Source organism: Oncorhynchus gorbuscha, unplaced genomic scaffold (genome assembly GCF_021184085.1).
Source record: "Oncorhynchus gorbuscha isolate QuinsamMale2020 ecotype Even-year unplaced genomic scaffold, OgorEven_v1.0 Un_scaffold_3651, whole genome shotgun sequence".
In the NCBI taxonomy this organism is placed as follows: domain Eukaryota; kingdom Metazoa; phylum Chordata; class Actinopteri; order Salmoniformes; family Salmonidae; genus Oncorhynchus; species Oncorhynchus gorbuscha.
This window is the reverse complement of record NW_025747841.1, coordinates 1-25,000: the sequence shown is the minus strand read 5'-3', so window position 1 is coordinate 25,000 and position 25,000 is coordinate 1. Positions and strand designations below refer to the sequence as shown.

General features: G+C 43.8%; 1 protein-coding gene across 1 annotated transcript in view; it reads right to left on the bottom strand.

The window, feature by feature from the left end:
• The window catches only part of LOC124028034, a gene marked incomplete at its 3' end in the record, with an annotated part of 43,594 nt that extends 20,220 nt beyond the window's left edge, over positions 1–23,374 (bottom strand). Inside the window, exons 1-15 of the mRNA XM_046340200.1 lie at positions 23,366–23,374; positions 19,845–19,948; positions 18,304–18,422; positions 16,870–17,025; positions 15,338–15,552; positions 14,357–14,442; positions 13,354–13,490; positions 12,379–12,504; positions 11,871–12,061; positions 10,884–10,975; positions 8,214–8,341; positions 3,550–3,677; positions 2,352–2,469; positions 1,763–1,981; positions 71–241 (exon numbers count right to left, since the gene is read on the bottom strand). Coding sequence (XP_046196156.1) covers positions 71–241; positions 1,763–1,981; positions 2,352–2,469; positions 3,550–3,677; positions 8,214–8,341; positions 10,884–10,975; positions 11,871–12,061; positions 12,379–12,504; positions 13,354–13,490; positions 14,357–14,442; positions 15,338–15,552; positions 16,870–17,025; positions 18,304–18,422; positions 19,845–19,917 — 1,959 coding nt within the window. The remainder of the gene's footprint in view (positions 1–70; positions 242–1,762; positions 1,982–2,351; positions 2,470–3,549; positions 3,678–8,213; positions 8,342–10,883; positions 10,976–11,870; positions 12,062–12,378; positions 12,505–13,353; positions 13,491–14,356; positions 14,443–15,337; positions 15,553–16,869; positions 17,026–18,303; positions 18,423–19,844; positions 19,949–23,365) is intronic.
• Between the last annotated feature and the right edge of the window lie 1,626 nt (positions 23,375–25,000).

Genomic DNA, 25,000 nt, shown 5'->3' with positions numbered 1-25,000 from the left:
AAATAATCAACAGTTCTCATAGTAGGAACCAAAAGGTTAAGTGAAGAAGACTTTAACTGCGACACAGTACCTGAGTGACGAAAGTCTGGATTAAGATCGTCGGGGCGGTCTGCATGTATGTTATGAATGTGGCATCCTGGGACGCGTAGAGGAGTTCTGTGCCGCTGATGCTGCCTAAGGTTGCCGAGGGAACACCGGTCACCAGGGAACCCAGCGCTGTCAAGGTGGATGCGCTGTTGATCTGACAGGAAGTAGAGATGAAAACGACAACACGGATGAGTGTATGAAACAAACGAAGGAAGGTTCTGATCATCTGATCAAAAGGATGAAAATGGTGAACGACGACAGAATAATGATTAAAGTACAGATTCTACGATATTATCAAACAACAACAACAACCAGTACTTGGTGATTAACTAACTACCAACAACAACAACTAGTACTAGGTGATTAACTAACTACCAACAACAACCAGTATTAGGTGATAAAATACCAAAACAACAACCAGTACTATGTGATTAACTAACTACCATAACAACAACAACTAGTACTAGGTGATTAACTAACTACCAACAACAACCAGTACTAGGTGATAAAATACCAAAACAACAACCAGTACTATGTGATTAACTAACTACCATAACAACAACCAGTACTAGGTGATTAACTAACTACCAACAACAACCAGTACTAGGTGATAAAATACCAAAACAACAACCAGTACTATGTGATTAACTAACTACCATAACAACAACCAGTACTAGGTGATTAACTAACTACCACAACAATATATATAATAATAATAATATATGCCATTTAGCAGACGCTTTTATCCAAAGCGACTTACAGTCATGTGTGCATACATTCTACGTATGGGTGGTCGCGGGGATCGAACCCACTACCCTGGCGTTACAAGCGCCATGCTCTACCAACTGAGCTACAGAAGGACCCACAACTAGTACTCGGTGATTAACTAACTACCAGCAACAACCAGTACTAGGTGATTAACTAACTACTAACAACAACCAGTACTAGGTGATTAACTAACTACCAGCAACAACCAGTACTAGGTGATTAACTAACTACCACAACAACAACCAGTACAAGGTGATTAACTAACTACCAACAACAACCAGTACTAGGTGATTAACTAACTACCAACAACAACCAGTACTAGGTGATAAAATACCAAAACAACAACCAGTACTAGGTGATTAACTAACTACCAGCAACAACCAGTACTAGGTGATTAACTAACTACCACAACAACAACAACCAGTACAAGGTGATTAACTAACTACCAGCAACAACAACCAGTACAAGGTGATTAACTAACTACCAGCAACAACCAGTACTAGGTGATTAACTAACTACCAGCAACAACAACCAGTACTAGGTGATTAACTAACGACCACAAAAACAACCAGTACTAGGTGATTAACTACCACAACAACAACCAGTACTAGGTGATTAACTAACTACCACAACAACAACCAGTACTAGGTGATTAACTACCACAACAACAACCAGTACTAGGTGATTAACTAACTACCAACAACAACCAGTACTAGGTGATTAACTACCACAACAACAACCAGTACTAGGTGATTAACTAACTACCAACAACAACCAGTACTAGGTGATTAACTAACTACCAAAAACAACCAGTACTAGGTGATTAACTACCACAACAACAACCAATACTATGTGATTCACTAACCACCAGCAACAACAACCAGTCCTAGGTGATAAACTAGGTTACCTTCACGGCTCCTGACAGCATCAGTGATTGGATGATGGCCATGGCCTGGCCCTGGTTCCAGCCAATCACAGTGCTCAGAATGCTGAAGGAAGCCCACAGAACGCTGGCGGGTGCCATGGTGATCTGACCCTCAGATAGACCTGTACTCTCTCTGCCGAGGGCAGCGATGGTGTTGCTGTTTATGTTGTCTCCCATGTTAGCTGCTAGAGCTGCAGACACCTGCAGAGAACACACAGCGAGGGTTAATGTACAGTTTGTGTGTCTGTGTGTGTGTGTCTGTGTGTTTGTCTGTGTGTGTGTCTGTGTCTGTGTGTCTGTGTATGAATGTATGTGTGTGTTTCTATGTGTGGGTGTGTGTGTTTGTGTGTGTGTGTATATGCGTGTGTGTGTCTGTGTGTGTGAATGCGTGTGTGTGTGTATGTGTGTGTGTATGCGTGTGTGTCTGTGTGTGTGTGTGTGTGTGTGTGTGTGTGTGTGTGTGTGTGTGTGTGTGTGTGTGTGTGTGTGTGTGTGTGTGTGTGTGTGTGTGTGTGTGTGTGTGTGTGTGTGTGTGTGTGTGTGTGTGTGTGTGCGCGCGCGTGTGTGTTACCTGTGGGTCCAGGTCTCTACACAGTGTAGTCAGGTTGTGTAGAAGGATCATGCTCTGCTCAGCGTCCAGCTGTCTGAAGGCTGGCCCTGGGGCCACACATCGAAACAACAGAGGAAGGCTGGAGAGAGGGGGGGGGTAATATTATGTGGGATTGTAGTTGACATGTTAACAAGTTTGTTTCAGGGAGCGAGAGAGAGAAACAGAAAGAGAGAATTAAATAGAGAGAGAGAAATAGAGTGAGTGCGTGAGTGAGTGAGTGAGTGAGTGAGTGAGTGAGTGAGTGAGTGAGTGTGTGAGCAAGACAGACAGACACACTCACAGACAGACCCAGGCAGATAGACAGACCCAGGCAGACAGAGACAGAGACAGAGAGAGAAAGAGAGAGAGAGCGAGAGAGAGAGAGAGAGAGAGAGAGAGAGAGAGAGAGAGAGAGAGAGAGAGAGAGAGAGAGAGAGAGAGAGAGACAGAGAGAGAGACAGAGAGAGAGACAGAGAGAGAGAGAGACAGACAGAGAGAGAGAGAGAGACAGAGAGAGAGAGAGAGAGAGAGAGAGAGAGAGAGAGAGAGAGAGAGAGAGAGAGAGAGAGAGAGAGAGAGAGAGAGAGAGAGAGAGAGAGAGAGAGAAATACCAGTGTTCCATCACAGCAGCAAGATTTGTGACCTGTTGCCACAAGAAGAGGTATTACCTCACTTGCTTTGGCAATGTTAACATATCTTTCCCATGCCAATAAAGCCCCTTGAATTGAATTGAATTGAGAGAGAGAGAGAGAGAGAGAGACGGGCAGACAGATAGACAGAGACAGACCCATGCAGACAGATAGACAGGAGAGAAACAGCGAGAGAGACACAGAGAGACAGAGAGAGACAGAAAGAGAAAGAGGAGAGAGAGAGACTCACATAGAGACAGGAGAGAGAGAGAGAGACGAGAGCGAGAGAGAGAGAGAGACAGACAGAGACAGACAGACAGACTCACAGACAGGAGAGAGAGAGAGAGAGACAGAGACAGAGACAGAGACAGAGACAGAGACAGAGACAGACAGACAGACAGACAGACAGACAGACAGACAGACAGACAGACAGACAGACAGACAGACAGACAGACAGACAGACAGACAGACAGACAGACAGACAGACAGACAGACAGACAGACAGACAGACAGACAGACAGACAGACAGACAGACAGACAGACAGACTCACAACAGAGGGTTGAAGTTGCTGTCCTGTAGGTAGACCAGTGATGTGTAGTAGTCAGTGAGGTTCTGGGGCAGGCTAGTGGAGTTCAGTAGACCTATGTTCACCAGGTTCACTGTGAACACCTGCAACACCTGGGAGGAGGAAGAGGAGGAGGGGGAGGAGGATGAGGAGGAGGAGGAGGAGGAAGAGGAAGAAGAGGAGGAGGAGGAGGAGGAGGAGGAGGAGGAGGAGGAGGAGGAGGAGGAGGAGGAGGAGGAGGAGGAGGAGGAGGAGGAAGAGGAGGTGGAGGAGGAGGGGAAGAAGAGGAGGTGGAGGAGGATGAGGAGGAGGAGGAGGAGGAGGAGGAGGAGGAGGAGGAGGAGGAGGAGGAGGAGGAGGAGGAGGAGGAGGAGGAGGAGGAGGAGGAGGAGGAGGAGGAGGAGGAGGAGGAGAAGGAAGAGGAAGAAGAGGAATAAGATGGGGAGGAAGTGAAAGAGGAGGAGGGGGAGGAGGAAGAGGAGGAGGAGGGACACACACAGGGATTAATACCATGACATTCATTCCAGGTTCGTGCCAATTTGAATTGAAAGCAGTCAATTCAGGAAGTAAACTCAATTAGCAATTTGATATTTGGAAATTCATCCTTTTTCAATGATTCTCAAGTAGAAGCTGTGTGTGTGTGTGTGTATGTATATGTGTGTGTGTGTGTGTGTATGTATATATGTGTGTGTGTGTGTGTATGTATATATTACTATTACTATTACACTCAACTGAACGACTTGATTAGTGTAGTGTTAGCTAGCTACATAGTTGTCTTTGCTGTCTTCGTATCCAAAATAATTGTGTAGTTTAGAGCGTGTAGTCTTAGAGTGATTATCTTAATTTACCGAGGTTAGCTAGCCAGCTATTTGTCGTCCTTAACGTAGGAGACACTGCTAGCTAGCCAACAGCTAGCCAACGTCTACTGAATAGAACTTCCGCACTCAACAACCCGGTCGCATTCCGCTTCGCTCCACAGGTAGTATCACATTTTTCATTTCATTTCATTACAGCACAACGGTTTGATTTGTTTGATCGTAGCTAGCTACATAGCTAGCTACATAGCCGTCTGTGTATCAAAGATAATTGTGTAGTCTAGAGCGATTTTCTAGGTTAGCTAGCCAGCTATTGTCGTTCTTTTAACGCAACGTAACGTAATCAACACTGCTAGCTAGCCAGCTAGCCCCGAATAGCAGCACTGTAGAAACTACTACACTCAACGGAACGACTTGATTAGTGTAGTGTCAACAACGCAGCCACTGTCAGCTAGCCTACAAAGTCAACAACGCAGCCACTGCCAGCTAGCCTACTTCAGCAGTACTGTATCATTTTTAATAATTTTAGTCAATAAGATTCTTGCTACGTAAGCTTAACTTTCTGAACATTCGAGACGTGTAGTCCACTTGTCATCCCAATCTCCTTGCATTAGCGTAGCCTCTTCTGTAGCCTGTCAACTATGTGTCTGTCTATCCCTGTTCTCTCCTCTCTGCACAGACCATACAAACGCTCCACACCGCGTGGCCGCTGCCACCCTAATCTGGTGGTCCCAGCGCGCACGACCCACGTGGAGTTCCAGGTCTCCGGTAGCCTCTGGAACTGCCGATCTGCAGCCAACAAGGCAGAGTTCATCTCAGCCTATGCCTCCCTCCAGTCCCTCGACTTCTTGGCACTGACAGAAACATGGATCACCACAGATAACACTGCTACTCCTACTGCTCTCTCTTCGTCCGCCCACGTGTTCTCGCACACCCCGAGAGCTTCTGGTCAGCGGGGTGGTGGCATAGGGATCCTTATCTCTCCCATGTGGTCATTCTCTCTTTCTCCCCTTACCCATCTGTCTATCGCCTCCTTTGAATTTCATGCTGTCACAGTTACCAGCCCTTTCAAGCTTAACATCCTTATCATTTATCGCCCTCCAGGTCCCCTCGGAGAGTTCATCAATGAGCTTGATGCCTTGATAAGCTCCTTTCCTGAGGACGGCTCACCTCTCACAGTTCTGGGCGACTTTAACCTCCCCACGTCTACCTTTGACTCATTCCTCTCTGCCTCCTTCTTTCCACTCCTCTCCTCTTTTGTCCTCACCCTCTCACCTTCCCCCTACTCACAAGGCAGGCAATACGCTCGACCTCATCTTTACTAGATGCTGTTCTTCCACTAACCTCATTGCAACTCCCCTCCAAGTCTCCGACCACTACCTTGTATCCTTTTCCCTCTCGCTCTCATCCAACACTTCCCACACTGCCCCTCCTCGGATGGTATCGCGCCGTCCCAACCTTCGCTCTCTCTCCCCCGCTACTCTCTCCTCTTCCATCCTATCATCTCTTCCCTCTGCTCAAACCTTCTCCAACCTATCTCCTGATTCTGCCTCCTCAACCCTCCTCTCCTCCCTTTCTGCATCCTTTGACTCTCTATGTCCCCTATCTTCCAGGCCGGCTCGGTCCTCCCCTCCCGCTCCGTGGCTTGACGACTCAATGCGAGCTCACAGAACAGGGCTCCGGAAGGCCGAGCGGAAATGGAGGAAAACTCGCCTCCCTGCGGACCTGGCATCCTTTCACTCCCTCCTCTCTACATTTTCCTCCTCTGTCTCTGCTGCTAAAGCCACTTTCTACCACTCTAAATTCCAAGCATCTGCCTCTAACCCTAGGAAGCTCTTTGCCACATTCTCCTCCCTCCTGAATCCTCCTCCCCCTCCCCCTCCTCCCTCTCTGCAGATGACTTCGTCAACCATTTTGAAAAGAAGATCGACGACATCCGATCCTCGTTTGCTAAGTCAAACAACACCACTGGTTCTGCTCACACTGCCCTACCCTGTGCTCTGACCTCTTTCTCCCCTCTCTCTCCAGATGAAATCTCGCGTCTTGTGACGGCCGGCCGCCCAACAACCTGCCCGCTCGACCCTATCCCCTCCTCTCTTCTCCAGACCATTTCCGGAGACCTTCTCCCTTACCTCACCTCGCTCATCAACTTATCCCTGACCGCTGGCTACGTCCCTTCCGTCTTCAAGAGAGCGAGAGTTGCACCCCTTCTGAAAAAACCTACACTCGATCCCTCCGATGTCAACAACTACAGACCAGTATCCCTTCTTTCTTTTCTCTCCAAAACTCTTGAACGTGCCGTCCTTGGTCAGCTCTCCCGCTATCTCTCTCAGAATGACCTTCTTGATCCAAATCAGTCAGGTTTCAAGACTAGTCATTCAACTGAGACTGCTCTTCTCTGTATCACGGAGGCGCTCCGCACCGCTAAAGCTAACTCTCTCTCCTCTGCTCTCATCCTTCTAGACCTATCGGCTGCCTTCGATACTGTGAACCATCAGATCCTCCTCTCCACCCTCTCCGAGTTGGGCATCTCCGGCGCGGCCCACGCTTGGATTGCGTCCTACCTGACAGGTCGCTCCTACCAGGTGGCGTGGCGAGAATCTGTCTCCTCACCACGCGCTCTCACCACTGGTGTCCCCCAGGGCTCTGTTCTAGGCCCTCTCCTATTCTCGCTATACACCAAGTCACTTGGCTCTGTCATAACCTCACATGGTCTCTCCTATCATTGCTATGCAGACGACACACAATTAATCTTCTCCTTTCCCCCTTCTGATGACCAGGTGGCGAATCGCATCTCTGCATGTCTGGCAGACATATCAGTGTGGATGACGGATCACCACCTCAAGCTGAACTTCGGCAAGACGGAGCTGCTCTTCCTCCCGGGGAAGGACTGCCCGTTCCATGATCTCGCCATCACGGTTGACAACTCCATTGTGTCCTCCTCCCAGAGCGCTAAGAACCTTGGCGTGATCCTGGACAACAAACTGTCGTTCTCAACTAACATCAAGGCGGTGGCCCGTTCCTGTAGGTTCATGCTCTACAACATCCGCAGAGTACGACCCTGCCTCACACAGGAAGCGGCGCAGGTCCTAATCCAGGCACTTGTCATCTCCCGTCTGGATTACTGCAACTCGCTGTTGGCTGGGCTCCCTGCCTGTGCCATTAAACCCCTACAACTCATCCAGAACGCCGCAGCCCGACTAGTGTTCAACCTTCCCAAGTTCTCTCACGTCACCCCGCTCCTCCGCTCTCTCCACTGGCTTCCAGTTGAAGCTCGCATCCGCTACAAGACCATGGTGCTTGCCTACGGAGCTGTGAGGGGAACGGCACCTCAGTACCTCCAGGCTCTGATCAGGCCCTACACCCAAATAAGGGCACTGCGTTCATCCACCTCTGGCCTGCTCGCCTCCCTACCACTGAGGAAGTACAGTTCCCGCTCAGCTCAGTCAAAACTGTTCGCTGCTCTGGCTCCCCAATGGTGGAACAAACTCCCTCATGACGCCAGGACAGCGGAGTCAATCACCACCTTCCGGAGACACCTGAAACCCCACCTCTTTAAGGAATACCTAGGATAGGATAAAGTAATCCTTCTCACCCCCCTCCCCCCCCTTAAAATATTTAGATGCACTATTGTAAAGTGGTTGTTCCACTGGATGTCATAAGGTGAATGCACCAATTTGTAAGTCGCTCTGGATAAGAGCGTCTGCTAAATGACTTAAATGTAAATGTTAAATGTATATGTGTGTGTGTGTGTGTGTGTGTGTATATATATATATATATATGTGTGTGTGTGTGTGTGTGTGTCTTGTGTGTCTATACACCACAGTACAGTACCTGCGCTGATCCGAAGGTGTTGAGGTCTTCCAAGGTGAGATAAGTGATGAAGAGTCCGATGTTCTCAGCAAACCAGGCTGTTGAGTTGAGCTCTGGATCACTGGTGTTGTAACACTTAGGAGCCGACGCTGGAGACAGAATGACAAAACACGTTGCCACCACAGACATTTGGTAAAGCAGTGTTACTGCAGTGTTGTGGCAGTGTTGTGGCAGTGTTGTGGCAGTGTTGTGGCAGTGTTGTGGCAGTGTTACTGCAGTGTTGTGGCAGTGTTGTGGCAGTGTTGTGGCAGTGTTACTGCAGTGTTGTGGCAGTGTTACTGCAGTGTTGTGGCAGTGTTGTGGCAGTGTTATGCAGTGTTGTGGCAGTGTTGTGGCAGTGTTGTGGCAGTGTTGTGGCAGTGTTATGCAGTGTTGTGGCAGTGTTGTGGCAGTGTTGTGGCAGTGTTATGACAGTGTTATGACAGTGTTGTGGCAGTGTTGTGGCAGTGTTGTGGCAGTGTTACTGCAGTGTTGTGGCAGTGTTACTGCAGTGTTGTGGCAGTGTTGTGGCAGTGTTGTGGCAGTGTTGTGGCAGTGTTACTGCAGTGTTGTGGCAGTGTTACTGCAGTGTTGTGGCAGTGTTGTGGCAGTGTTATGCAGTGTTGTGGCAGTGTTGTGGCAGTGTTGTGGCAGTGTTGTGGCAGTGTTATGCAGTGTTGTGGCAGTGTTGTGGCAGTGTTGTGGCAGTGTTACTGCAGTGTTGTGGCAGTGTTGTGGCAGTGTTATGACAGTGTTATGACAGTGTTATGACAGTGTTGTGGCAGTGTTATGGCAGTTTTATGGCAGTGTTATGGCAGTGTTATGGCAGTGTTGTGGCAGTGTTATTGCAGTGGTATGCCAGTGTTGTGACAGTGTTGTGGCAGTGTTATGACAGTGTTGTGACAGTGTTGTGGCAGTGTTATTGCAGTGGTATGCCAGTGTTATGGCAGTGTTACTGCAGTGTTATGACAGTGTTGTGGCAGTGTTATGGCAGTGTTACTGCAGTGTTGCTGCAGTGTTATGGTAGTGTTGTGACAGTGTTATGGCAGTGTTATGGCAGTGTTATGAAAGTGTTATGGCAGTGTTATGGCAGTGTTACGGCAGTGTTACTTCAGTGTTGTGGCAGTGTTATGGCAGTGTTATGGCAGTGTTATGGCAGTGTTATGACAGTGTTGTGGCAGTGTTGTGGCAGTGTTGTGGCAGTGTTGCGGCAGTGTTACGGCAGTGTTACTGCAGTGTTGTGGCAGTGTTAGGGCAGTGTTACGGCAGTGTTATGGCAGTGTTATGGCAGTGTTGTGGCAGTGTTAGGGCAGTGTTATTGCAGTGTTGTGGCAGTGTTATTGCAGTATTATGACAGTGTTGTGGCAGTGTTACGGCAGTGTTGTGGCAGTGTTAGGGCAGTGTTATTGCAGTGTTGTGGCAGTGTTGTGGCAGTGATATGACAGTGATATGACAATGTAGTGACAGTGTTATGACAGTGTTGTGACAGTGTTATGGCAGTGTTGTGGCAGTGTTATGGCAGTGTTGTTGCAGTGATATGGCAGTGTAATGACAATGTAGTGACAGTGTTATGACAGTGTTGTGGCAGTGTTATGGCAGTGTTGTTGCAGTGATATGGCAGTGTTGTGGCAGTGTTATGGCAGTGTTGTTGCAGTGATATGGCAGTGTTGTGGCAGTGTTGTGGCAGTGTTGTTGCAGTGATATGACAGAGTTATGGCAGTGTTGTGGCAGTGTTATGGCAGTGTTGTTGCAGTGATATGGCAGTGTTGTGGCAGTGTTGTTGCAGTGATATGACAGCGTTATGGCAGTTTTGTGGCAGTGTTATGGCAGTGTTGTTGCAGTGATATGGCAGTGTAATGACAATGTAGTGACAGTGTTATGACAGTGTTGTGGCAGTGTTATGGCAGTGTTGTTGCAGTGATATGGCAGTGTTGTGGCAGTGTTGTTGCAGTGATATGACAGAGTTATGGCAGTGTTGTGGCAGTGTTATGGCAGTGTTGTTGCAGTGATATGGCAGTGTTGTGGCAGTGTTGTTGCAGTGATATGACAGCGTTATGGCAGTTTTGTGGCAGTGTTATGGCAGTGTTGTTGCAGTGATATGGCAGTGTTATGACAGGTGGTTGACCAGCTGTATCATTCTCTCAGTATTACCAATATAAAGTTCCCCAAACCATGACATCATAGTGAGAATTAAAACTACTACGTTATCACCACGAACATCACCGGGACCAAGCTTCCTGCCATCCAGGACTTCTATACCGGGCAGTGTCAGAGGAAGGCCTTAACAATTGTCAAAGACTCCAGCCACCCTAGTAATAGACTGCTCTCTCTGCTACCGCACGGCAAGCGGTACCGGAGTGCCATGTCTAGGTCCAAGAGGCTTCTAAACAGCTTCTACCCCCAAGACATAACACTCCTGAACAGCTAATCAAATGGCTACCCAGGCTATTTGCCCATTGCCCCCCCCCCCACTCCCTGCATTGATTAGGGGCATTTCACTGAAAGGTCTACACCTGTTGTATTCAGCGTGCATTGTGACAAATACAATTTGATTTGATCGTGGAACATTTAGAGCCAACATGGAGGACGGTTACATAGACATATATATGGCTCTGATGGAAACTGGCGGGTCTGTGGCACAAAATGGCTGACCTGAGGTGAGATACGTCCTGATGGTCTCCCTGTACACATCTCTCTCCACAAAGTCTGCAGCGCTGTAGTTATAACTCCCCAGAATTGAGACGCTAAAAAAAACACAACAACAAAAACAACAACATTCATTACAACAGATCAAGTCAAACGTAGACATTGTGGGAAAAATAAGTCAAAACACAATATCGAACATTGAGACCAGAGGGGATTAAAAAGACAGAATGTGTAACACGGGCCCGTATGAAACTCTTCTACAAGAGTTCCACCAACACTAAGGGGTTGCTCCCGTGAGACCAGACGGTACTAAGCCCTTGTAAGGGGTTGTTCCCGTGAGACCAGACAGTACTAAGCCCTTGTAAAGGGGTTGTTCCCGTGAGACCAGACGGTACTAAGCCCTTGTAAGGGGTTGTTCCCGTGAGACCAGACAGTACTAAGCCCTTGTAAAGGGGTTGTTCCCGTGAGACCAGACGGTACTAAGCCCTTGTAAAGGGTTGTTCCCGTGAGACCAGACGGTACTAAGCCCGTGTAAAGGGTTGTTCCCGTGAGACCAGACGGTACTAAGCCCTTGTAAAGGGGTTGTTCCCGTGAGACCAGACGGTACTAAGCCCTTGTAAAGGGGTTGTTCCCGTGAGACCAGACGGTACTAAGCCCTTGTAAAGGGTTGTTCCCGTGAGACCAGACGGTACTAAGCCCTTGTAAAGGGTTGTTCCCGTGAGACCAGACGGTACTAAGCCCTTGTAAGGGGTTGTTACCGTGAGACCAGACGGTACTAAGCCCTTGTAAGGGGTTGTTCCCGTGGTAACAAGTCGCAGTAAAAAGTCCTAACAGGTGGAAGCCGCGGTCCTCTGCAAATCCCTGCCTGCACGGGATTGTAATTCCGGTCCCACCAGTCTTCTGTCTGACGTTCAGCTGGTTTCTGTCCCCTTTCAATAAAATCGGAAACAGATACGTAGTAAATATATTTTTTGAGGGGGAAAAATCCCTTACAGTTTCTGGAAGGCCAGACAAGGGGCGGTCTGGACAGCGGCGGAGGTCACCAGGCTCCTGGTGAGGAAGGGCAGGTAGTTCTTCAGCCTCAGGTCAAACCAGGCGTTGACCTCTGACCTCTGACTGCTGCTGAGAGCCTGGGGCCAGACACACGGCAGTGTGGATCGCCTCACTGACTCAGGGATACTCTCCTGGGGGGGAGACAGGCCAGTTGCTTACATATGAATGCGGTTTAGAGGAAACTGGGATGTGTTCTTTCTGGTGAATGGGTGGCAGTTTCACACGGGTAACACAGTAATTGTGCGTGTGTCTGTGTCTGTGTCTGTGTGTGCGTGTGTGCGTGTGTGTGTGTGTGTGTGTGTGTGTGTGTGTGTGTGTGTGTGTGTGTGTGTGTGTGTGTGTGTGTGTGTGTGTGTGTGTGAGTGAGTGAGTGAGTGAGTGAGTGAGTGAGTGAGTGAGTGAGTGAGTGAGTGTGTGTGTGTGTGTGTGTGTGCGTGTGTGTACGTACAGTCCCCAGGAACAGTGGGGTCTTGGCGTAGTTGCTGTAGAGCTGGCAGAGTTTTGTGTCGTCGTCGACAACATTGGGGCGGCGCAGGAAACGACCCAGGTCAGAGACAGGCAGAGAGTTCACCAGCTAGAGAGAGAGAGATGAGGAAACACACACACCTTCATCATCATCCTTGTCTATGTCCTCTTAAAGCATTGTCTCAAACACACACACCTTCATCATCATCATCCTTATCTATGTCCTCTTAAAGAATTGTCTCAAACACACACACCTTCATCATCATCATCATCATCATCCTTATCTATATCCTCTTAAAGCATTGTCTCAAACACACACACCTTCATCATCATCATCCTTATCTATGTCCTCTTAAAGCATTGTCTCAAACACACACACCTTCATCATCATCATCATCATCATCATCATCATCCTTATCTATATCCTCTTAAAGCATTGTCTCAAACACACACACCTTCATCGTCATCATCCTTATCTATGTCCTCATAAAGAATTGTCTCAAACACACACACCTTCATCATCATCATCATCATTCTTATCTATATCCTCTTAAAGCATTGTCTCAAACACACACACCTTCATCATCATCATCCTTATCTATGTCCTCTTAAAGCATTGTCTCAAACACACACCAGTGGAGGCTGCTGAGGGGAGGACGGCTCTCTATAATGTCTGGAACGGAGCAAATGGATTGGAATCATGGAAACCATGGAAACCATGTGTTTAATGTATTTGAGACCATTAGACCAATTCCGTTCCAGCCATTACCATGAACCCGTCCTCCCCAATTAAGGTGCCACCAACCTCCTGTGATACACACACACACACGCACGCACGCACGCACGCACGCACGCACGCACGCACGCACGCACGCACACACGCACACACACACACACACACACACACACACACACACACACACACACACACACACACACACACACACACACCCCTCACCTGTTCCATCTGGCTATGGGGTATGAGGGAGAGGAAGGTGGTCAGGTTGGGGAAGCCGAAACCCAGGAAGGAACTCTCCAGATAACCATAGAAACTGTGGTTGTAGTTTGCGCCATAGCAACGGAGTGGGGAAGAGCCTATGGAGGGGGGCAGGGACAGGACTGTCAATTAAATATCCTTAACGGGAAATTCTGTGGTCAAAAATCAATATTACAAACTGACAACAAATACGATCGTTAGTTGTTTGAGTCGTAGGTTTTGTATCACGATATAAAAATATGAAAAACCGAATGTTGAGCTTTGGTGTTACAGCAAGACAAGTTTCATAGTATGCTGTAGTATTTATAGTTTCATAATATTCTGTAGTATTTATAGTTTCATAGTATGCTGTAGTATTTATAGTTTCATAGTATGCTGTAGTATTTATAGTTTCATAGTATTCTGTAGTATTTATAGTTTCATAGTATGCTGTAGTATTTATAGTTTCATAGTATGCTGTAGTATTTATAGTTTCATAGTATGCTGTAGTATTTATAGTTTCATAGTATGCTGTAGTATTTATCGTTTCATAGTATGCTGTAGTATTTATAGTTTCATAGTATTCTGTAGTATTTATAGTTTCATAGTATGCTGTAGTATTTATAGTTTCATAGTATGCTGTAGTATTTATAGTTTCATAGTATGCTGTAGTATTTATAGTTTCATAGTATGCTGTAGTATTTATAGTTTCATAGTATTCTGTAGTATTTATAGTTTCATAGTATTCTGTAGTATTTATAGTTTCATAGTATTCTGTAGTATTTATAGTTTCATAGTATTCTGTAGTATTTATAGTTTCATAGTATGCTGTAGTATTTATAGTTTCATAGTATGCTGTAGTATTTATAGTTTCATAGTATGCTGTAGTATTTATAGTTTCATAGTATGCTGTAGTATTTATAGTTTCATAGTATACTGTAGTATTTATATTTCCAGTGTATGTGTTGTGGATGTCGGTCAGTACCTTGGAGGGAGAGGGTGATTTGATCGTAGACGTTTCTCTGTGTGTTGTCCTGAAGTGTAGGGAGGGTGGCGTTCAGCACCTCCACCCTTGGAGAGACAAACATGTCAGAAATGAAACATACCCGTCATCAAAATACAAGATGGCTGCCTCTCCTCTGCTGCTGAGAGTGACACTATCGTCTAACATGGATCTTGTACATTTAACATTTTATTCAGTTGGAAACAGGGGGAGGGAGGCAGGGTGGGAGAACAGTAGGAAGGACGGTGGGGAGTAGAGGACATGTGACTGTTTGGGAGCATTACAGAAAGCCCCCCCCCCCCCCCAACCCCTCCACACACTTTGAGATCAGTCAAAGATACAGGAAAACATGCTTCTACAGTCTCACGTGACATAGAGCAAGATTTAAGATAGATACACCCTGCACATCAACATCTCTACTGACTCAGGGTACTTCTATTCCCTACGTAGTGCACTACTTTACCCTGTGATACATTCCTAATGGCACCCTATTCCCTACGTAGTGCACTACTTTACTCTGTGATACATCCCTAATGGCACCCTATTCCCTACGTAGTGCACTACTTTACCCTAATATACATTCCTAATGGCTCCCTATTCCCTACGTAGTGCACTACTTTACCCTGTGATACATCCCTAATGGCTCCCTAATCCCTACGTAGTGCACTACTTTACTCTGTGATACATCCCTAATGGCACCCTATTCCCTACGTAGTGCACTACTTTACCCTAATATACATCCCTAATGGCTCCCTATTCCCTACATAGTGCACTACTTTACCCTGTGATACATCCCTAATGGCTCCCTATTCCCTACGTAGTGCACTACTTCACCCTGTGATACATCCCTATTGGCTCCCTATTCCCTACGTAGTGCACTACTTGTGACCGTAGTTTATAAGGAATAGGTTGCAATTCGGGACGCAACCCTACATCCCCAGTGAAGATCAGTCCGTCTCTTACAGCTGCTGTCCAATGTTGCAGTTCCTCTGTGCGACCACACTGAAGAGGGGGGCGACATGAAGCGGGGACAGGTTGATCAGCAGTGGGCGGAGCCTGCTCTGAAGCCAGGTGAGTACTTCTTGGTCGCTAACAGAGCGGTCTGATAGGTTCCCGCGTTCAAACACCTGCTGGAGCATGGCTGAACGTACCGCCACCGGGAACTTAGACTCTTGACCCTACGGGGGGAGAGAGGGAGGGGAGAGGGGTGGAGAGAGGGAGGGAGGGAGGAAGGGAGGGGAGAGGGGTAGAGAGATGGAGGGGAGAGGGGTGGAGGGAGGGAGGGAGGGAGGGAGTGAGGGGGGGGGGGGGGTAGAGATGGAGGGGAGAGGGGTGGAGGGGGAGGGAGGGAGGGAGGGAGGGAGGGAGGGAGGGAGGGAGATGAAAGGAGGAAGGGACAGGAAAGGTAAGAGAGGAAGAGGATGGGTAGCAGAGAGAGAAAGATAATGGAAGATAGTTGAATAATAGTCCAAATGGCACCCCTATTCCATACAGACAGACAGACAGACAGACAGACAGACAGACAGACAGACAGACAGACAGACAGACAGACAGACAGACAGACAGACAGACAGACAGACAGACAGACAGACAGACAGACGAGCTTGTCTCACGGTGATGGAGACAGACAGACAGACAGACAGACAGACAGACAGACAGACAGACAGACAGACAGACAGACAGACAGACAGACAGACAGACAGACAGACAGACAGACAGACAGACAGATAGATGAGCTTGTCTCACGGTGATGGAGACTACACAGACAGACAGACAGACAGACAGACAGACAGACAGACAGACAGACAGACAGACAGACAGACAGACAGACAGACAGACAGACAGACAGACAGACAGACAGACAGACGAGCTTGTCTCACGGTGATGGAGACAGACAGACAGACAGACAGACAGACAGACAGACAGACAGACAGACAGACAGACAGACAGACAGACAGACAGACAGACAGACAGACAGACAGACAGACAGACAGACAGACAGATGAGCTTGTCTCACGGTGATGGAGACTACACAGACAGACAGACAGACAGACAGACAGACAGACAGACAGACAGACAGACAGACAGACAGACAGACAGACAGACAGACAGACAGACAGACAGACAGACAGACAGACAGACAGATGAGCTTGTCTCACGGTGATGGAGACTACACAGACAGACAGACAGACAGACAGACAGACAGACAGACAGACAGACAGACAGACAGACAGACAGACAGACAGACAGACAGACAGACAGACAGACAGACAGACAGACGAGCTTGTCTCACGGTGATGGAGACTACACAGACAGACAGACAGACAGACAGACAGACAGACAGACAGACAGACAGACAGACAGACAGACAGACAGACAGACAGACAGACAGACAGACAGACAGACAGACAGACAGACAGACAGACAGACAGACAGACAGACAGACAGACAGACAGACAGACAGACAGACAGACAGACAGACGAGCTTGTCTCACGGTGATGGCCAGAGAGAAGTCCGTGAAGAAGTCAGTGAAGAGGATGTTGGGTACGTAGTTCATCAGTATGGTGACGTCTGCAGCAGAGCTGAGCTGGTCTGGACTAGAGGACACCTCTGCCAACTGTCTCACTGTGAGCTGGGGCAGGGCCTCCGTCTGCAGCACACACACAACTCACATTATAACCACAGACAACATTATTACAGACACTATCACTGTGAGCTGGGGCAGGGCCTCCGTCTGCAGCACACACACAACTCACATTATCTGCAAAACTGTATTATTATTACATGCCTTTTGCACACATTGTATATAGACTGCCCATTTTTTTTTCTGTGTTACTGACTTGTTAATTGTTTATTCCATGTGTAACTCTGTGTTGTCTGTTCACACTGCTATGCTTTTATCTTGGCCAGGTATCACTGCAAATGAGAACTTGTTCTCAACTAGCCTACCTGGTTAAATAAAGGTGAAAAAAATATATAAAAAAATAAATAACCACAGACAACATTATTACAGACAGACACTAGCTCACTGTGAGCACACACACATCTCACATTATAACCACAGACAACATTATTACAGACACTATCACTGTGAGCTGGGGCAGGGCCTCCGTCTGCAGCACACACACAACTCACATTATAACCACAGACAACATTATTACAGACACTATCACTGTGAGCTGGGGCAGGGCCTCCGTCTGCAGCACACACACAACTCACATTATAACCACAGACAACATTATTACAGACACTATCACTGTGAGCTGGGGCAGGGCCTCCGTCTGCAGCACACACAATCTCACATTATAACCACAGACAACATTATTACAGACACTATCACTGTGAGCTGGGGCAGGGCCTCCGTCTGCAGCACACACACAACTCACATTATAACCACAGACAACATTATTACAGACACTATCACTGTGAGCTGGGGCAGGGCCTCCGTCTGCAGCACACACACAACTCACATTATAACCACAGACAACATTATTACAGACACTATCACTGTGAGCTGGGGCAGGGCCTCCGTCTGCAGCACACACACAACTCACATTATAACCACAGACAACATTATTACAGACACTATCACTGTTAGCTGGGGCAGGGCCTCCGTCTGCAGCACACACACAACTCACATTATAACCACAGACAACATTATTACAGACACTATCACTGTGAGCTGGGGCAGGGCCTCCGTCTGCAGCACACACACAACTCACATTATAACCACAGACAACATTATTACAGACACTATCACTGTTAGCTGGTGTAACAGTTCAGTCTGCAGCACAGACACAACAACAGACATTATTACAGACACTATCACTGTTAGCTGGTGTAACAGATCCGTCTGCAGTACAGACACAACAACAGACACTATTCCACTATTCCATTGCCACAGGACAACAGGACAACAGACAGTTACCACAGAGAAGCTGGCCAGTAGTCTCTGCATGTCCTTGAAGGAGGCGAAGGCAGAGAATCCTCTGAAGTTCTTCAGCAGCCAGTCTCCACTGTTCAGGGTGTCAGAGCTACAGCTGGGGTCTGGGAACACACAGACAACACATTTAGAGAGAACACACAGACAATACATTTAGAGAGAACACACAGACAACACATTTAGAGAGAACACACAGACAATACATTTAGAGAGAACACACAGACAACACATTTAGAGAGAACACACAGACAATACATTTAGAGAGAACACACAGACAATACATTTAGAGAGAACACACAGACAACACATTTAGAGAGAACACACAGACAACACATTTAGAGAGAACACACAGACAACACATTTAGAGAGAACACACAGACAATACATTTAGAGAGAACACACAGACAACACATTTAGAGAGAACACACAGACAACACATTTAGAGAGAACACACAGACAATACATTTAGAGAGAACACACAGACAACACATTTAGAGAGAACACACAGACAATACATTTAGAGAGAACACACAGACAACACATTTAGAGAGAACACACAGACAACACATTTAGAGAGAACACATTTAGAGAGAACACATTTAGAGAGAACACATTTAGACAACACATTTAGAGAACACATTTAGACAACACATTTAGAGAGAACACATTTAGACAACACATTTAGAGAGAACATATTTAGACAACACATTTAGAGAGAACACATTTAGAGAGAACACATTTAGACAACACATTTAGACAACAAATTTAGAGAGAACACATTTAGAGAAAAGTCCCTGCTGGTGTTTCAGTGCCAGTCTATTGAAGATCCCATAGTAACTCTCCAGATAACACTTTCAGAAGTGTGTTTGTGTTATTTACACAGCAGTTTGACTGACAACGGCTGTGTCTGAAATGACCCTCTCTTCCCTACAAGGCATTACTTTGGAACAGGGCCTATAGAAAAAGTAATGCGCCTTCAGGCTCACCACTCTATTGGTCAGTACCAGTGTCATTTGATTTGATTTGTTACCTGCTGAGGCTCAGTTCTTATTGGTCAGTACCTGATGAGGCTCAGTTCTTATTGGTCAGTACCTGCTGAGGTTCAGTTCCTATCGGTCAGTACCTGATGAGGCTCAGTTCTTATTGGTCAGTACCTGCTGAGGTTCAGTTCCTATCGGTCAGTACCTGATGAGGCTCAGTTCTTATTGGTTAGTACCAGCTGTGGCTCAGTTCCTATTGGTCACTACCGGCTGTGGCTCTGTTCCTATTGGTCAGTACCGGATGTGGCTCAGTTTCTTTTGGTCAGTAAATGATGAGGCTCAGTTCTTATTGGTCAGTACCAGCTGTGGCTCAGTTCCTATTGGTCAGTACCGGCTGTGGCTCTGGTCCTATTGGTCAGTACCGGCTGTGGCTCTGCTCCTATTGGTCAGTACCGGCTGTGGCTCAGTTCCTATTGGTCAGTATCTGCTGAGGCTCAGTTCCTATTGGTTAGTACCTGGTGAGACTCAGTTCCTATTGGTCAGTACCTGCTGTGTTGTTCCTGGAAAGAAAGACCTCTATGTAGGTAGTATAGACTGATATCTGTCTGGACTGGTCCATGGCTGAGTGGTGGCTGCTCAGGATCTGAACGCTGAGGGAAAAGACAAAGGGGTTAGAGGTTATTATCGCTGCAGAGCAAATCTCTTGGACACAACTCAATCATCTCCACAATGAAGAGTTGTCGCAGTGTAAGATTTGATGCAGCAGACCAGGATTTGGAGATTTCTTTTTAAAGTGCAGACCATCTGGTTTAAATTTGAGGATATTTGTATCTGCATGGGGTGAACCGTTTAGAAATTACAACATATTTTGTACATAGTCCCTCCCTTTTAAAGGGACCAAAAGAATTGGGACAAATTCACCTCTATGTGTATTAAAGTAGTAAGTATTTGGTCCCATATTCCGAGTACCAGATGATCACATAAAGCTCATGACTCTACAATCTTGTTGGATACATTTGCTGTTTGTTTTGATTGTTTCAGATGATTTTGGACCCAATAGAAATCACTGGTAAATAGTGTGTTGTGTCACTTTAGAGTCTCTTTTATTATAAATAAGAATATAATATGTTTCTAAACATGTCTACATTAATGTGGATGCGACCGTGATGATGGATAGTCCTGAATAAAATTGTGAATAGTGATGAGAGAGAAAGTTACAGACACACAAATATCACCGCCCCCTCCCAAATGCTATCCTCCCTTGTTATTATAATGGTGAGAGGTTAGCATGTCTTGGAGGTATGATTTAAAATGCTAACCTCCCTTGTTATTATAATGGTGAGAGGTTAGCATGTCTTGGAGGTATGATTTAAATGCTAACCTCCCTTGTTATTATAATGGTGAGAGGTTAGCATGTCTTGGAGGTATGATTTAAAATGCTAAACTCCCTTGTTATATTATATACGTACGTGGTCTGGTAGGTGATATTATAACCTGGTCTGGTAGGTGATATTATAACATGGTCTGGTAGGTGATATTATAACATGGTCTGGTAGGTGATATTATAACATGGTCTGGTAGGTGATGTTATAACATGGTCTGGTAGGTGATGTTATAACATGGTCTGGTAGGTGATATTATAACATGGTCTGGTAGGTGATGTTATAACATGGTCTGGTAGGTGATGTTATAACATGGTCTGGTAGGTGATATTATAACATGGTCTGGTAGGTGATATTATAACATGGTCTGGTAGGTGATATTATAACATGGTCTGGTAGGTGATATTATAACATGGTCTGGTAGGTGATATTATAACATGGTCTGGTAGGTGATATTATAACATGGTCTGGTATGTGATATTATAACATGGTCTGGTAGGTGATATTATAACATGGTCTGGTAGGTGATATTATAACATGGTCTGGTAGGTGATATTATATTATATATAGTAACGGTAGTACGTACGTGGTCTGGTAGGTGATATTATATTATATATAGTAACGGTAGTACGTACGTGGTCTGGTAGGTGATGTTATATTATATATAGTACGTGGTCTGGTAGGTGATATTATATTATATATAGTAACGGTAGTACGTGTGGTCTGGTAGGTGATATTATATTATATATAGTAACGGTAGTACGTACGTGGTCTGGTAGGTGATATTATATTATATATAGTAACGGTAGTACGTACGTGGTCTGGTAGGTGATATTATATTATATATAGTAACGGTAGTACGTACGTGGTCTGGTAGGTGATATTATATTATATATAGTAACGGTAGTACGTACGTGGTCTGGTAGATGATATTATATTATATATAGTAACGGTAGTACGTACGTGGTCTGGTAGGTGATATTATATTATATATATAGTAACGGTAGTACGTACGTGGTCTGGTAGGTGATATTATATTATATATAGTAACGGTAGTACGTACGTGGTCTGGTAGGTGATATTATATTATATATAGTAACGGTAGTACGTACGTGGTCTGGTAGGTGATATTATAACATGGTCTGGTATGATTTATATTATATATAGTAACGGTAGTACGTACGTGGTCTGGTAGGTGATGTTATATTATATATAGTAACGGTAGTACGTACGTGGTCTGGTAGGTGATATTATATTATATATAGTAACGGTAGTACGTACTGGTCTGGTAGGTGATATTATATTATATATAGTAACGGTAGTACGTACGTGGTCTGGTAGGTGATATTATATTATATATAGTAACGGTAAGTACGTCGTGGTCTGGTAGGTGATGTTATATTATATATAGTAACGGTAGTACGTACGTGGTCTGGTAGGTGATGTTATATTATATATAGTAACGGTAGTACGTACGACGGTAGTACGTGGGTCTGGTAGGTGATATTATATTATATATAGTAACGGTAGTACGTACGTGGTCTGGTAGGTGATATTATATTATATATAGTAACGGTAGTACGTACGTGGTCTGGTAGGTGATATTATATTATATATAGTAACGGTAGTACGTACGTGGTCTGGTAGGTGATATTATATTATATATAGTAACGGTAGTACGTACGTGGTCTGGTAGGTGATACGTGGTCTGGTAGGTGATATTATATTATATATAGTAACGGTAGTACGTACGTGGTCTGGTAGATGATATTATATTATATATAGTAACGGTAGTACGTACGTGGTCTGGTAGGTGATATTATATTATATATAAACGGTAGTACTGGTCTGGTAGGTGATATTATATTATATATATATAACGGTAGTACGTACGTGGTCTGGTAGGTGATATTATATTATATATAGTAACGGTACGTGGTCTGGTAGGTGATATTATAAATATAGTACGTACGTGGTCTGGTAGGTGATATTATATTATATATAGTAACGGTACGAAATACGTGGTCTGGTAGGTGATATTATAACATGGTCTGGTAGGTGATATTATATTATATATATATAGTAACGGTAGTACGTGAATGTGGTCTGGTAGGTGATATTATATTATATATAGTAACGGTATAGTGATACGTACGTGGTCTGGTAGGTGATATTATATTATATATAGTAACGGTGTACGTCGTGGTCTGGTAGGTGATATTATATTATATGGTCTGGTAGGTGATGTTATATTATATATAGTAACGGTGTACGAAGTGGTCTGGTAGGTGATGTTATATTATATATAGTAACGGTAGTACGTTGGTAGGTGATGTTATATTATATATAGTAACGGTAGTACGTACGTGGTCTGGTAGGTGATATTATATTATATATAGTAACGGTAGTACGTACGTGGTCTGGTAGGTGATATTATATTATATATAGTAACGGTAGTACGTGGTAGGTGATATTATATTATATATAGTAACGTAGTACGTTTGGTCTGGTAGGTGATATTATATTATATATAGTAACGGTGATACGTGGTCTGGTAGGTGATATTATATTATATATAGTAACGGTAGTATCTGGTAGGTGATATTATATTATATATAGTAACGGTAGTACGTACGTGGTCTGGTAGGTGATATTATATTATATATAGTAACGGTAGTACGTCACGTGGTCTGGTAGGTGATATTATATTATATATAGGAGCAGTGGTCTGGTAGGTTCTTATATTATATATAGGTGCCGAGGTCTGGTAGGTGGAGCAGCTGAAGTTCTTGGTGCCGAGGCAGGACAGGAAGTCAGTGCAGGTAGGAAGGGACGCAGTCTGGTGTTGAACCAGAGGTTGATGATTTTCTCATCTCTGAGACTAGCCAGGCTGAAGCTGTCCAACCTTACCTCTCTTATAGCATCCAGGGCCTGGGACACTGCTGGAGAGCTGGGGTCTAGTGTCTGGAGAACATGGTTTAAAAAAACAAAACAATTTCGTTATCAGGAAATGACTGAATGTCGGCGTTCAGAATCATATTTTGACCCTGGCAGATCTACTGGTAGTATGGAAGTAATGTCTCCTTTTCTTTGTAGGAAAATACAACCAAAGACAAGTCCGATCAAAAGAGGAGACCTACATACAGTAATAGTCAGTCAGTACGTTTATATGTACAGTTTAAGTGTGATATGAATAGATAAGAGTTTTATCTCACGGTGTTGGAGAAGAGATCCAGGGCTGAGTTCAGGACCACCGAGACCTTAGAGAAGAACAGTTTCCAGATCTGTGCTGAGTGGCTGGTGTTACCAGACAGCTTACACTTCAACAGGCTCACCAAGTTTTCCGATGTCAACATAGACAGCTGGAGGGTAAAGAAGGGACAGAAAGAGAAAAAACATGTACAAAATCATATAATATATATAATATATATATATAATAATAATATATCATAATAATAATACATGAGATTTATATATCTACTAGTATATAATAATATATAATAATAATAATATATAATAATATATAATAATAATATATAATAATATATAATATATAATAATAATAATATATAATAATAATAATATAATAATAATATAATAATAACAATAATATATAATAATAATAATAATATATAATAATACTATATAATAATAATAATATATAATAATAATATTATATAATAATAATATAATAATAAGAATAATATATAATAATAATAATATATAATAATAATATTATATAATAATACTATATAATAATAATATTATATAATAATACTATATAATAATAATAATATATAATAATAATATATAATAATAATAATATATAATAATACTATATAATAATAATATATAATAATAATAATATATAATAATAATATTATATAATAATACTATATAATAATAATATATAATAATAATAATATATAATAATAATATTATATAATAATACTATATAATAATAATAATACATATTTATATATCTAATAGTATATAATAATATATAATAATAATATATAATAATAATAATAATATATAATAATAATATATAATAATAATAATATATAATAATAATAATAATATATAATAATAATATATAATAATAATAATATATAATAATAATATTATATAATAATACTATATAATAATAATAATATATGAGATTTATATATCTACTAGTATATAATAATACTATGTAATAATAATAATATATAATAATATATAATAATAATATATATTAATAATATATAATAATAATATACAATAATAATATTACTATATAATATAATAATACTATATAATAATAATAATATATAATAA